The sequence below is a fragment of the Cottoperca gobio genome, chromosome 11 (genome assembly GCF_900634415.1).
Source record: "Cottoperca gobio chromosome 11, fCotGob3.1, whole genome shotgun sequence".
Taxonomy (NCBI): domain Eukaryota; kingdom Metazoa; phylum Chordata; class Actinopteri; order Perciformes; family Bovichtidae; genus Cottoperca; species Cottoperca gobio.
In genome coordinates, this window is record NC_041365.1 from 6,812,112 (window position 1) to 6,826,814 (window position 14,703).

The window sequence follows — 14,703 nt, forward strand, 5'->3', positions numbered from 1 at the left end:
CCCAAAGGAAGCATATATAAGGTGAATAGAATCGGTCCAAGTACAGAACCCTGCGGAACTCCGAGACTGACTTTGGCTGTCATGGAGGATTTATCGTTAACAAGTACAAATTGAGATCGCTCAGATAAATAGGACTTGAACCAGCTTAGTGCGGTTCCTCTTATGCCAACACAATGTTCCAGTCTCTGTAGTAGAATGTCATGATCAACAGTGTCGAAAGCAGCACTGAGGTCTAACAAGACAAGAACAGAGACGAGTCCTTTGTCTGAAGCCAATAGAAGGTCATTGGTAACTTTCACCAGTGCCAAATCAAAACAACATTTTATTTATATAGCCCATAATCACAAATTACACATTTGTGGTAATAATAGAGGATGAGTTACATAACTGGGCATGTCATTATAATTGTGTTTATAGGACTTGAAGGGTTTTACTCAGGTGGACAGGTTAAAGAAAAAGAAACAGTTTGATTAGTCGTGAACACACAATGAATGCTTCTATACAGAGCGCTGTATGGTTTAATGAGAATGAACACCTCTGGATTATATTGTAGACCAAAGGATTAGACAGCCATTACAATCAAATGACTAATTGGAGGAATATCCTGGAATCTTTGCCAAGTGGCAGTGGCTCGGTTCTGGAGGCTTGTGGTGGAGCAACACCTTACTGAGACACTGGATACTTTATATACTTCAATACCAAGCACTACCAAGGCTAGAATCATCAATACTAATACAGTTACAGCACACAGCACATGTTTTTGTTGGTTTTATTTGTTTTGAGTACAAATCCTATTGATGCCGTGTCAATAATTCCTCAATGAATCCACCCTCTACACCTCAACACCCAATGTAATAAAATACCCAAAGCACCATCTCTCTGAACAAGCTGCCAGTTGTTTATTTGAACGTTTTTTTTGTTTTTGATGACGTCTATCTCTTGTTCCTATTGAATATCAATGCAGTCATTGTATTTCCATTCATAGTCATATACAGTAATTGTGGACTCTCCAGATAGTAGTTTGGTCAAATTGATCTTCTCAGTAAAATTCAGGTTACGCACACACACACACGCACCACACACACACACACACACACACACACACACACACACACACACACACACACACACACACACACACTTTAACATTTCATAAAAAGGATTTAAAGGATCAATTTGTAAAGTTTAACCTGGGTGTTTTCAGTATGAAGTAAAAAGGTAATCAGCCAAGCAGGTAATGTGATCATAAATATATATAATTTCTGATAATATGAAGTTTGAACACTGGCATTGTCACCCAGCATACCTGTTTGACATCTGAGAAATTGATTATATATACTGTATATATCGCCTCCCACAGTAAATGCATTGGTATCAGTGTGTGACCACATTCCATATGCATTATACATAAATATATGTTATTTTCAGCTAAAGCTTTACAACTTCTCAGAATACCTTTAGGGAAGTATTTATGCTGAGTATGTGCAAACATGACAATTCCCCTGTGTGAGAACAAATGTTTTCAATCAATGGGGAACAATGTGTAGGTGCGTGTTTCCATGTAGAAGAAATTAGTGGTCATCTTCTGTAAAATCAGAGCATTGTGGGAAAATGAAAGTATGTACTAAACTAGGTTTTGAAATTGAATTTCACAAATAATTTGTGTTGCCAAGAATCCAGTCTCTTCAATCTAGCCAGCCCTGACTCAGTCCAACAGATCAAAGAAACAGTGATGGACAGATTGGGCTAACTAGCAAAGGAAGGCAGACATTTTTGGCCAGACTACAGTCTGGAGTCCATCCACATGAAACAATCCCCCTTCTCAGCTCCTGGTTTGATTGATTGTCCTTGAGGTCAGCCATGGTTGTGAAAATACTGAGCATATTCATTCGAGATGGTTATAGCGGACTGATGACTAATTTTGGATGAGACCTCAACACTTGAGTTCATACAGTTCAAAGTGTCCAGGAGCTTATGTTAAGATATACAGTAGAGCCGAGGAGTATCGCAGTCTTATAAGACCTGCATTTTTGTTGTTTTAAAGGCAGAATTTATACCATGAAAGAATGAAAATTCAATCATTTTTATTGCTAGTATATAGTTGAATATCTACAGGCCAACTTCCATCTCCCACGCAATTCTGCATTCATAGCAAATTGTCAGCTGTCCAAAGACACAATGATAATGGCAGACAACCAGACTTTTGTAGAAAACAAGTTCTACTTTACAAAATTAAATAAAGTGGCAGTATAATTCCAATAGAGGAAGATTGTGGACTTTTAAAAACATTAGTGTTGCATACAGTTTCATTACTTCTTTATTTTCTTTTTTTAGACGCTCAGATATGAGGTCAAAGTTCAGCTGTCATTTAGAATAAACTACAGTATAATTAAACATCTGGAGGTGCAATGTGCCCTTGAAGCGTATATTGTCCAGTACTTACCTTCATGATAATTAATATTCAATATGATTGAATAAGAATTACTTAACAAATATGCATTACATACAGCAGCTATGAATTAATATTTAATTAAAACAATAAACTAGCACAGTTTACCATATCTTCCTCTGAGAATATACAATAGGCCTTTTTTACATAATGTCTCAGGCGGAAAATATTAATAATAAAATGAATGACGGCTGAATTCCATTTAGCTGCAGTTGTTTCAGTGTCCTGGTTTAGTGCATACCGGCTCACTGTTGCACTGCCATAGCTCGTGCTACATTCATGTCAAATTGTTCCGTAATTATGAGCAGCCAAGACGAAAGAAAATCATCCGCATCAGCCTCATGGGTCTAACTCCGAGGCAGGGAAATCAGAAATCTTCCGACAACTATGACTTCTCAGAGTAGGGGAATGAAAGTTTTGGGAAATGTTCATCATAAAAGGCATTTAACATTTAGAGTTAGTCTAATATCATCCAACTATACTTACTGTATATGCAGTAGGTCAGTGTTTTGTCCATTGTCATATATTTGAATGCAAAAACATTATTTCACTGGTTTTACTTCCAACTGATCAAGATTTTACTTTTAAGTCAAGTCTTGAGGCACGCAAGTTGCAAGTCTCAATTTTTGTGACTAACTGTACATCTGACTCAAGTTCTGGTCTCATACAGCTCTGCTCAGAGCAGAATGAAGAATAATTCACAGCGATAGCTGGCTGTCAGCCAGATCAGATTGAACTATTCTCAGAGCAGATCAATTCCCAGACTCTCTTTACCGCTGCTGGTGGTGAGTGACTAATTATAACAAGGGAGAGCATGCCCTGAATACTGTTTTCTCTTGCAGCTCACTGGCATGGGGATGCAGCCACACTCCTCCAGGCTCTGTATACACACACACTGGCTGACCAGCTATATAATGCTACAAGCTGCAGTCCAGCAACATAAACTATCTTGCATAAGAGCAATGTACAGCCTACACATGAAGAACGGTGTGTCCTTCAAACATAAACTCAGAATTACGCTGAAACAAATCGTCACGTCACACACGTGCAAACAGACACTGTGTTTATCACAGCCAACACAAATAAGTCAATTTTTCCAGTGTATACCCAAACATTGTGTCACACATAAACAAGCAACAAACATGCATCATCACTTTGATGCACTGACACACCAGGTCCGCACTATTGTCAGATAACAATAAACCTCTGGGCCTTCCACAGCTCTGCCGCCCTGTTCCCACAGTGACTGTTCATCCTGCTTTTTGAACTTCTTAAAAAGAGAGCAACAGGCCGCAGAGACACAGAGGAAACCGGTTCCTGTGCCTGCTTGACGGCATGACAAAAACACTTGCTTACAGAGACGCACGCACACATCAATCAGTTGGTGAGTCACCTTATTCATAGGACGACCACTGCACAAAGAAAGAATGCAAGGCCTAAAAATAACAGCCATCATTCCTATGGAATCTGCAGCTCATCCGTGTTTGGACGGCCTGCAGAGACAGGTTCACATGACCTTTTTGAGTCAAGCTGAGCCGAGCTGCTGTGACCTGCTTAAGTGTGTGACCTCTTGTGGAAGGAACTGTGTTGGAAATGTGGAAAAGAAATGGTTTGGAACGGCATGCTTCTGTTTGGCAGGAGGGGTGCAGAAGAGGGCCGATCGTGCTCACACACAGGCCAGCTGGTGCTCTGTGTTTTAGTGGACGCTCAGTGAGCGTCTATACCACTGTGCTTGTTCGACATCAAGCAGTGGAAAAAGAGAACTCTTGCACAACACGCACATGGTCACACTGACGTGTGTACACATCCCAACAAACACACACAGTTAGAATTACCTCAACACTCATCACACAAGTATTTTTTTAACTGACTATATACTGTACTTCACCCTTCAATTTCTGGTTCTTTCGTTCTTAAGTAACAGTCCGTAGTTCACTGATTATACTTTTTTTCAAGAATATTGCATAATTTTCACACTGATTGCACAGTATTGGCTTGCTTGTTTGTGTCTACAAGTAGTTATAACTTGGGATCAGTGTCTCTGGGAGCCCAGCTGCTATGATGTTGTTTATGGAGCCGTGCTGGCATATTTTATGTGAATGCTTATAGCCCAGCACCACGAAAGGCTTTATGGGGGTGAGTCACATCCACATAACAAACAAGCCCAGCATGGGAAAATAGCATGGTGATGTTAAAGCTAGAGTTAAGGCTCATACACTGGAGCTTTGTACAGGCTAGTTCACACTTGAGGCCTAACATTTGGAAAGCAAACAGCTCAGGTGCCATACAGGAGGTCTGTGGAGAGATTGTTGCAACAACTGGTAATAAATGGCAATAAGAGCTGAACATTAAGGAACAACTGAGTCAGAGAAAGAGTTTTAAAGATAGTTAATTATTGTCTAAAACATGTGCATGCTTGATGAGGCAGCCATGATATGTAGCAGATGATTTCTTCATTCCTCTCACATGGTCGGTCGGGTTTTTTTTTTTTTTCCACTATCAGCAAAATCTCAGAGAAGGAATTCGGAGATTCATGTCACCAAAACAAGCAGGGTGGAGGGGGGATAACATGAATGTTTGCGCCATATGCTCACGCTGTCTTCTGAGAAAGGTAATACGGCAGGCAGTTTCATCAGAGCTGAGCTGGAGTCGGTGCCGCTACAGGATTGCTCAATGTGGCTGTGTGTCACCAGGAGGCTGGACTGGTCGGGCGGAGTGTTTGAGCTCTGAGCTCAACATCACCGGAGCTCACTCACTCTCCCTCTCTCTCTCCGAGTGTGAGGCGGTCTCGCTTTCTCTCTCTCTCTCTCTCTCTCTCTCTCTCTTTCTCTTCCTCTTGTTCTCTCTCTCTCTCTCTCTCTCTCTCAGTCTGGACTCTGAGGGATCGGGATATTCTCACCAAAAGTACACAGACCTCAAAGCCACGGGCATTCACTCCAAAAAGGACGTGGGTTGGATTATTACCGGCCGCTGAAGTTTCATTTATATCTCAACTATAATGAATCCCACGAGGAGAAATGGAGCTCACAGTTTGTAGTTTATTTTAAAAAGGACACATCCTAAACCAGTCGGGCTCTCGTTTTTGCTTTCATGGTGACTCGGTCTATCAGGATGAACTTGCAGTGGAGCAGCCCGGCATCCTGCATCCGCACCGGGAGAGTCGCGCACAAGCGGCTGGACTCAGACGATCAGCCACCGGCCAAATGCGCCAGGTTGAGCGCCGAGGCGGGGGACACACAGGGACTTCTCGGCACCTCTCCCGGATCCCCGGTCAGCCCCGTCCCGAGCCCTGTCCTGGCGACCCACCAGGGGCCATCCAGGATAGGACCGTTTCTGCTTCTACCTCTGGCGGACCGGGAGAGCGTGCACAGCGCGATGAACACAGACACTGGCGATGAGCTGCTGTGCAAGGTATGCGCAATCCCGTCATTGTGCAATTTTTTTTTGTTGAATGAATGGTGTTTCGAGACATCGTGTTGCTCAATGTCTGACATGCCATCGGTATTTAGCTGAGTTTTTCACCCAATTGTCATTATCACGCGAAATGTGTCACACTTTGCGTAATAACAGGAGCGTTGCTTCATTATTTTGAAATCAGGAATTGAAATGATTCTTTTAAATCTGTTTACAAATACACGAAAGACCGGTCAACCCCTATAGCCAATGCAGTGTTGTAGAAACACAGCCTACCTATTCAAATCCACCGATCCTTGGCACCGGGGCTTCACTGTGTCTGTCAACTCGGCAATTTGCATACACGTCACTGCAATACGCCACGCAGTGACACACACAAAATGCAAACATGTGAGGCAAAGAAAGACTCGTGATTAGGATCTGCTTTGATAAGGACAGGGTCCTCCACTGTTCCACATCCTTGAGTGTATTTTCCATGATAGACCTGCAGGCTATTGGGTTTGTTGATTAATAAAGTTAATCGCTTCATGCTATGGTGATTCATTTGTAATGCTCTTGCAAAAGCAGGGCATTGAGCTGGAATCAAAGCATATCCTACGCCTTTTTTTTTTAACTCACTGCCAAATTTGCATGCTTGTTTCCTCAGATGATCATTAAAAACACACTGACCAATTGCCTCCTCCTCACACACACACACACACTCCCTCCCTCCCTATCTTCCTAATTTCCATTCTGCATCTCTGTCCCTCCTCTTCTTCTACTCTCTTCTCCCTCTCAGGTCTTTAATATGGGGGTGTACCAGGAAAAGATCAGAGCCTACGGGATCCTACCAGCCCACAAGAATGTGGCTGGCTTCAGGGACATCATCCTTGGAGAACGCAAAGCCTACGTGTTCCTGGACAAGGACTTTGGGGACATGCACACCCTGGTAAAGAGCTGTCGCAGGCTGGATGAGGAGCACGCCTGCAGGCTTTTCCGTCAGGTGGCTGTGGCTGTGGCACACTGCCACCAGGCGGGCATCGTGCTGGGTGACCTCAAACTGCGAAAGTTTGTCTTCGCTGATGAGAAAAGGTGAGAAAGCACAGGGCTTTCAAAGAAACAGACTTCAAATCTTGGTGCTCAGTTTCATATGAAACTTTCTCACATTGTTGAACCATCAACCTGTTCAGCATCACGTCCCTTCTTCTCAGTTTCGTCCAGCTCTAATAGTATCAGTTAACTTTATTTGGATGCTCTCAGACTTAAATAAATGCAATGTAGTGGGACGAGTCAGTGAAGGCAGCAGCTGATACACACAGGCCATGTGTGCAGATATCAATGTGGGCACACATAGAGTAGGAGGTTCTGTACTTGTGGAGGCAGACTGCATAGCTTCCCAGATTTTCGCCCTCTCTGTCTGTCTCCCTTTCTCGATGTGTCTCTTTGTATGTCTGTTGTGTATTTGCTTTGCATGCGTGTGCCCGTGTGTGCTTGCGTCCGCGCATGCATGTGTGAATGTAGTGGGTGGTAGTTTGGCAGAGCTGCTAGACGAGGCTGGTGAATGAGACAATCGTCCCCTTCTGCTGTCTATATATTTATTCCTCATTATTTATTAATAAATTACATCACAGCTATGCTGCAACAAGGATTCATTCAAATACACTGTCATCCATATAAGAAGGAGTAGTTCAAAGCACTCCCACATGCATCTCTGAGTACTACACGTTCTGCCCAGGAAGACACACATAAACCCCTGTTTACAAAACTATTTGTCGGCTCTTTGCCCTTGCGTCACACTCTTTCCTGTAAGGGCCCGCTGATGTCGCACAACCCCCCCCCCCCCCCCCCCCCCTGGCTTTCCAAAGGCCCTTTTTCATGGAGAATTTTCAACAGTAACATTCTCCAGCCATGACCTCTGAGTTTGCAGGGTCACACTGGATGAATGAGAGCAGACAGCCAGTGAGAGAAGTTGAAGTTGGTTGTGTCCCTCTGATAGCTATACGGCTGCAGAGCGATGAGTCACAGTGTATATGTGCAGAGGGGAAGAGGAGGGGGGGCTGCATAGCTCATTTTTTTTCTTTGTGTGTGTGTGTTTGTGTCCATACATGCATGTTTGTACGAGTGCTGATTACACATTCAGAGCAAGCTCAAAAGGCTTTTTTGTCTGTAATTCAGTATTTTGTTAGCTACGTGACAGCATTGCAACACTAATGCTGGTAGACCCCCACAAGACCCACTTCACCCTGGAGTTGTGGGATGATGTCTTGATTTTTAACTTCTCTTTACACTTTGTCTGGCGACATACTGCAGTGCCACTACAAATAATGGTATTGTGATGTGACTGTAAAAACCAAGCTGCAGATTCTCTGATAGCATAGAATTTGAGATTGCTGCCTTACATATACATACACCTCTCCTTGAAATGTTGTGATACTGCATGACCCGTCATACGTCTTCCAAATTCACAATCAGGCATCTTTCAAACCCTAACAATCACGCTGTGATGCAATGTACTGGCCAACAATGCAGCACTCGAGCCAGAGGGAGAGAGAAAGTCACAACAATTTGACAAATGCTATCTCCGCAAACACACACACACACACACACACACACACACACACACACACACACACACACACATGCACACACACAGTGCAGTTGGAAAAGCCAGTTTAGGGAAGGTGACTAGCACTGTGAAGCATGCAGAGCTTCACTGCCGGGCCAGCCTTACCGTGCGTCACTGATGTGGCAACAGCCATTTGAGGGTAATTATGGGATGGCTGGCGCCGCGAGTGTGGGACCCAGGTGCAGATAGCCGCAGCTAGAGAGAGAAAGAGAGAGAGAGAGAAGATATGTACTCTCAACAGAAGGATGAGTCACTCTCTCCCCCCCCCCTCTAACTCTCTCCATTCTGTTTCCTTTTCTGTCTCCATCTCTCATTCTCATTTCCTGACTTATCTCCTCCACTATCTTGGAGTTTAAATATCAGTCGCTTTCTATCTTGGTCCTTCTGGCTGTCACTCTTTTCATCCGCTCTCTGGCTGTCTATTCCTCTCTCCAGCCACTCTGTCTGACAGCTGTCAGAAGTGTCTCGCAGAGTCGACCCTCTGAATGAGAGATTAAGCGGCACACTTCTTGTGTGCGTTTGGATTGATAAAACCTCAATCACTGTGTTAGTCTTGGGAGCACATCTCGAGAGGCCCAAATTAAATTTGAATTAAAAACGCAGCACGTCTGTTGCTGTAGAAAATTAATCACCCATTTTCCCATTGCCATCAATCATTCTGTACGAGCGTTTCAGCGGTAAATGTCTCATTCTACAAATACACACTTTCCCAATCTTAGTTGCTCTGGTGCTGTCCCGTCATTAACATGGCTAAATATAGCATTGTGTGTGTGAGTAGGGAGGAGGAGGGTGCTAGAGTTTTATATTTACATGTGTGATTATGTGACCATGTGTGCCAGGAAGTCGTTGGAAATGTGCTTAGGCAGCTCTGATTCTCAAACGGGATTCAATGTGGAGCATTTAGGTCATAGTCAGTTCAATGGTGTGTGTGTGTGTGCGTGTGTGTGTGTGTCCATCTGTCAGCTAAAGGCTCGAGGAAGAATTGCTTGTTTTTCCATGATGCAATCAGTGACTTACATTTACTAGATCTCTGAAATGTTTGATAGAGTTAAACAAAGCCACTGTAGAGATAGACTCAGTAGATGAATGAATGGCTTCTGCTTTAAATAATGTTGCACATGGGAACTATGAGAACATCATTTCCAACAACATTTGCAAAACATTCTGCAAAAACATATTTTGGATGGCGGATGGAGTCCTTAGGTCTCATCACAACGTGTATAGGATAACAGTGCAACTAAAGCTCTCAGTAGTGCCTGCTGTTCTTTTAGAACGGGGATTCCCAAAGTTTAACGTGCAGCAAACAGAAAGGAATGTACTTAACTAAACAATTGTCAGTATTGTCAAATCTCTAAAATGTCCTGAGCTTATTTTGACTTTTGTTTCACAGGACACAGGTGAGACTAGAAAGCCTCGAGGACTGTCGTGTCCTAGAAGACCCAAACGACGACTCCATGACAGACACCCATGGCTGCCCCGCCTACGTCAGCCCAGAGATCCTCAGCGGTTCTGCGCCTTACTCGGGCAAGATGGCTGACATGTGGAGCCTGGGGGTCATGCTGTACACCATGCTGGTTGGCCGTTACCCCTTCCACGACCCGGACCCGGCCACGCTGTTTTCCAAAATCCGCAGAGGCCAGTGCTGTTTGCCAGAAGGCTTGTCGCCCAGGGCCAAGTGTCTGCTCCAGAGCCTGCTGAGGAAAGAACCCTGGGAGAGACTCGCTGCGAATGAGCTGCTCTCTCACCCATGGTTCCACCAGCCGCCGTCGTCGCAGGAAGTGGCGCTGGGTGAACAGGAAGTGAGTTCGGCGGAACAGATGGTGCCATCCTTTGACGTGGAAGAGGATGATGATCTGTTCTGCTGACGGACTCCATTCAGCTGAGTGTGGCTGAGGGACCAAAACAGAGATTGCAATGAGGGATCCATTGTTGTCTTTTTACATTGGCACTTTTTAGAAAACCCATTTGTGTACTGTTGAGTGTACATACACCCTCAAGCTTTCTACAAAAACTTACTGTACTGTATTTTGTTGAGGTATATGTGTTACTTGCTAAGGGCATTGTTCATGATGATCATTCATTGTGTTTCTATATGTACATATTTGGTGCTAAAAGAAATGACAAGGACTCAGAATTTGCCAGATCATGTTAACAAAATAATCTGTGCAGGCTTCTATGAGTGTATCATAGAAAATCAACCCATGGCAAACAGTAGTCACCAATGCTTGCTCTCAGCCTGGACTCGCATGGCTTCAGAAAGCATTAGAAGAATCCTGCTGAACGGGAGGCACGGAGACGTGATGTTGTTCCTCTCACTCTCTGACCAGGCTGGAGGCTCCGCCGGCTGACTCACCGACCAGCTCGAGGAAGGCCTAGCACAAGCTTGATGTCTCGCAGCAGGCAGTGTCATAGAGTGAGAAAGATGCTTAGCGGAGGACTGATGTGTCACACTCAGCGGGGAGGCTACGAAGGTGCTTCACTGCCAATCTGGCAACGACTCAGCAAATGGAGAGCATTTACAAATCTCACACCAAGCGCAGAAGGTTGAGAAAGGCAGGGTGTTACTGGTGTAAAGCTCACAGAAAAGTGGGGAGAGTTTGTCACATACACACTCAACAATAAGCAATGGCACTGGGCTAACACAAATCTTTGTAAATGGCTAACAGGGAAAGGAAGAAATCTCAGTAATTCTTGATTTTTAACAGTTAAAATTAAAGCATTTAACTTTTTTTAAAACCTGAATATATATATAACATATAAAAAGGTTGCATCAGAACAGGAAGTGTTTATTAACAGGGTCTGATCTTGCAAATTTGAGCGTGATCAATCTGTTTGGCTCTTCAGAAATGCTGTGTGTGCAATTAGCCACACCACACTAACACTAATGCTTCTGAATTCAAATGAAATGCAGAAAGGATCTCTGGTTTTAAAGGCTTGGTCACATGCCTTTGCAAGCAACAGAGATGGTTGGATAAATGTTATGCCTGAAGGCATGCTACAGTAGGATTTCAGTAGGAAAAGTAAAAAAATACACAGAGAATTCAAATGGCACTTCCTACTGACGCAATATGAGTTAACGCTCAATCCAACAATGTTTGTATTTTTTAAGAAATATTTTAAATATCCAGTTAAGGAAAGAAACAGAAAAATGAAGCCTTTCTCAGTTGAACCGGTTTTTGTTCATTTCTGTTGGAACATAATGTCAAGTTGTGTTGCTTTTACAAAGCTGAGCCGTGCTGAGTGTTGTGCCCGTATCACTGTGTTTCATAAACTGTATGGCTCTGAATCAGTCGCAGTCAGGCGATATTTGATGTTGGTTGTGTGATGATGACTCAACACTTGAGCGTGTCTGTAGAGAATGGTCCTGACCTTGGCTGGAAGAATCCGTACTGACTGTTTCACCTCTTTAATGGTACGTTTCCCCCTTCCTTTTTGTTTTTCCGTTGAAAGCTGCGGATCCATGAAGACTAGTCCTCACAGTTCTTGACATGATGTACCGCATTCTACAAGATTGTTTATCTTGGATTGTGACACGCGGATGCAGCGCTTCAGTGACGTTGATCCTTAGAGGCTACTGTACATCTGCAATCAGCTACAATCATTTTGACGACGGTACCAAATGTGGCATATCTGAGAAGCGCTGTGCATTAAAGTTTTCGGTCACGCAGTCGACTAATAAAACGTCTGTTGCAGTTCTGTAATTATTTTCTCTCATCTGCTCGAGATACCAGAATGGAACCGACTTGTGACAATTTGAATTGTTCCTCACAGAAAAGTAATTTAAGAGATTTATGATTTTGTTCCTGGATCATACATGTAGAGTGAGTCACACATTCATGTGATACGTAGATTAAACTGACACGGGTGCACAAACTTCATATTGCACTGTGAATTATGTATTTGTGACACAACCTAGAGGCTTTTAATTGCCCAGACAGGTTACACACGAGATATATTCATTGTACAAAAGATGTAAATATGTATATTTGAAATATGTGTGGAGATGTTGAATAAAGATCACATTTTTTCATATTCACATGGCTTGTTTTTTTTCATTACTGCTGCTTGTCTTTCTCCCACACGCACACGCACACACACACACACACACACACACACACACACACGCACACGCACACACACACACAGACACACACACGCAAACACCTGCACATTACGCAGCTGCATGCCTAGGAGCTTTTCCTGCAAGAGTTCTCTCCACACTGCTTTTCATCACTGAGAGAGAAAACAATACATTTTCAATTTCCTCCTTGAAAGGGAAATAACTCCCTCTCTCTCCATCTCCGTCTAACCGTTTACTCTTCTCTGACCTTTGCATATTGTAACATTTGACTCCTCAAACACACAAATGTCAATAGTGGGTCAGTGTCTTTTCCTGGAACATGCAAGTGGGAGCATATACCTTACTCCCTCTGTCTTCCTCAGCTTCAGCGTTAACCGGTGGAACTCATCAAACTCTGAACACCGACATTATTTAAACTCAAATATGTTTCATTTTTCTATCTAATCCACTTCTGCCTATGAATCATTGTTTGACCTATAAGAGCTTGGCATGTCTCCACTGTGTGTGTTATGACTACCTTAGGCATGGCTAGCAGGGGCTTGCGTAAGCGCTGTGTGCGTGTGTTCATCCGCATACCTGCCCGCATGTCTGCGTTTGTGTGTGCGTGTGTGAGCACAAGAGTCAGATTAGGTATCAATAGGGTAGCTGGTGTGTCTCAGCTGCTGGGAAGCTGCCAAACCAGCGATTGCCCAACACGTCAGAGCCAGGCTCCTCCGGGGATGTCAACAGGGCCCCTAAAGAGAAAGTTAGTATTAGTTCAAGTAATGAATATCTGGAGAAATGTGTGTGTGTGGGAAAGGGTGTGTTTGATAAAGGAGGTGGTTGTGGCAAAGTGTGTGAGGAAATTGTATACATGAAGAGGTCTGTCATTTAAGGCTTTCCAAGTTTAAAGATAAGGAAATTGTTAGACACTTTGGGAAATACGCTCATTCGCTTTCTTGCCGCCAATTGGCACCACTCTATGTTTAAAGCCAACGCTTAATATGAAGCTGGCAGGTGGTTAGCTTAGATAGCATAAACAACTGGAAACAGCTAGCCCACAGGTAATGAAATCCACACACCACAGCACCTATAAAGCAAAGTCTATCACGATTAGTACTTTAACAAATGCTTTAGAGGTGCTGGTTTGTTCATTTTGTTCATGTCCGACAAAGCCATGGTAGCTTTATAGTAGTCTTTATGCTAAGCTAAGCTAACCAGCTGCTAGGAGAAGCTTCGTATTTACTGTACAGACGTGAGGGTGGCATCAATCTTCTCATTTAAGTCAGGGGAAGCGAATGAGCAGATTTTACAAAATGTCAAACTATTTCATAAAGGGTTATATTAGCTGAAAGTTATGGTAGGGATTCAAATAGAAGTGTTTTGTGGTGAGGAGTAAAATTAAATTAGGTGTTCTCCATTGTGTGATGTCATCCTGTTCCTTTGGCCACAAGTGTAAACTTTATCCTTCCTTGTGATCTGGGATCAAAAAAGTTTCCCCAACCACATGAAGCTTTACATAACAGACTTCACAAACTTCCTTGTTGGAAAGACACACACCAGAGTGTCATCAGGTATTTCCTTGATCCTCCATTACCTCATTTGCTAAAAATAAATTACAGACGAGAATATTTGCTGGTATTTCAGGGGATGTTTGAAGCCATTTGAGGGCAGATTTTTTTTTAATGGTAATGCTAGTCACAGTATATCACAAGATATATTTGAGGAATTAAAACTATGTGGGTTGTTTCCATTTGGACCAAACTGAAAAGAAAGTGTCACCCAGCCCTGTCTCTGTAGAAGTACTTCCTTTACTTTAGGAAGTAAAGAAGGGGATCTGAGATTTGACAGTTAAGCACCTGCTTCAGTCTCCACTCTGAGATGATGTTAAGTGTTGTTTTTTCTGGAACTCTTTGGCAGTGTCGAGCACTGATGCAATGGAAACAGCCTCCACTGTTTAAATAACTCTTTGACCTGATTTATTTCATTTTAAAATTCCCTGAACGATTGTGAGCTATTGTTTTGATGATAGTTTGGTGAGGAGTTTGACTGCTTGTAATAAGGTTGGTATTTTCAACTGTCTATCTTAAACCGCAAAGGCATACCTGGAATTAATTTGAATGAAGTCAAGTTATGACCTCTGCTGCCATCTTGTGGAGGTATGGCAAACTGCAG

At 43.2% G+C, this 14,703-nt stretch overlaps 1 protein-coding gene across 1 annotated transcript; it reads left to right on the forward strand.

Annotated features, from left to right (window-relative positions):
- The first annotated feature begins 5,184 nt into the window (after positions 1 to 5,184).
- On the forward strand, positions 5,185 to 12,506 carry trib1 (tribbles pseudokinase 1). Its single transcript, XM_029443944.1, has 3 exons — positions 5,185 to 5,860; positions 6,642 to 6,934; positions 9,859 to 12,506. The coding sequence occupies exons 1-3, from the start codon at positions 5,540 to 5,542 to the stop codon at positions 10,331 to 10,333; spliced, it is 1,089 nt and encodes a 362-aa protein (XP_029299804.1). The 5' UTR covers positions 5,185 to 5,539; the 3' UTR covers positions 10,334 to 12,506.
- The last annotated feature ends 2,197 nt before the right edge of the window (positions 12,507 to 14,703 follow it).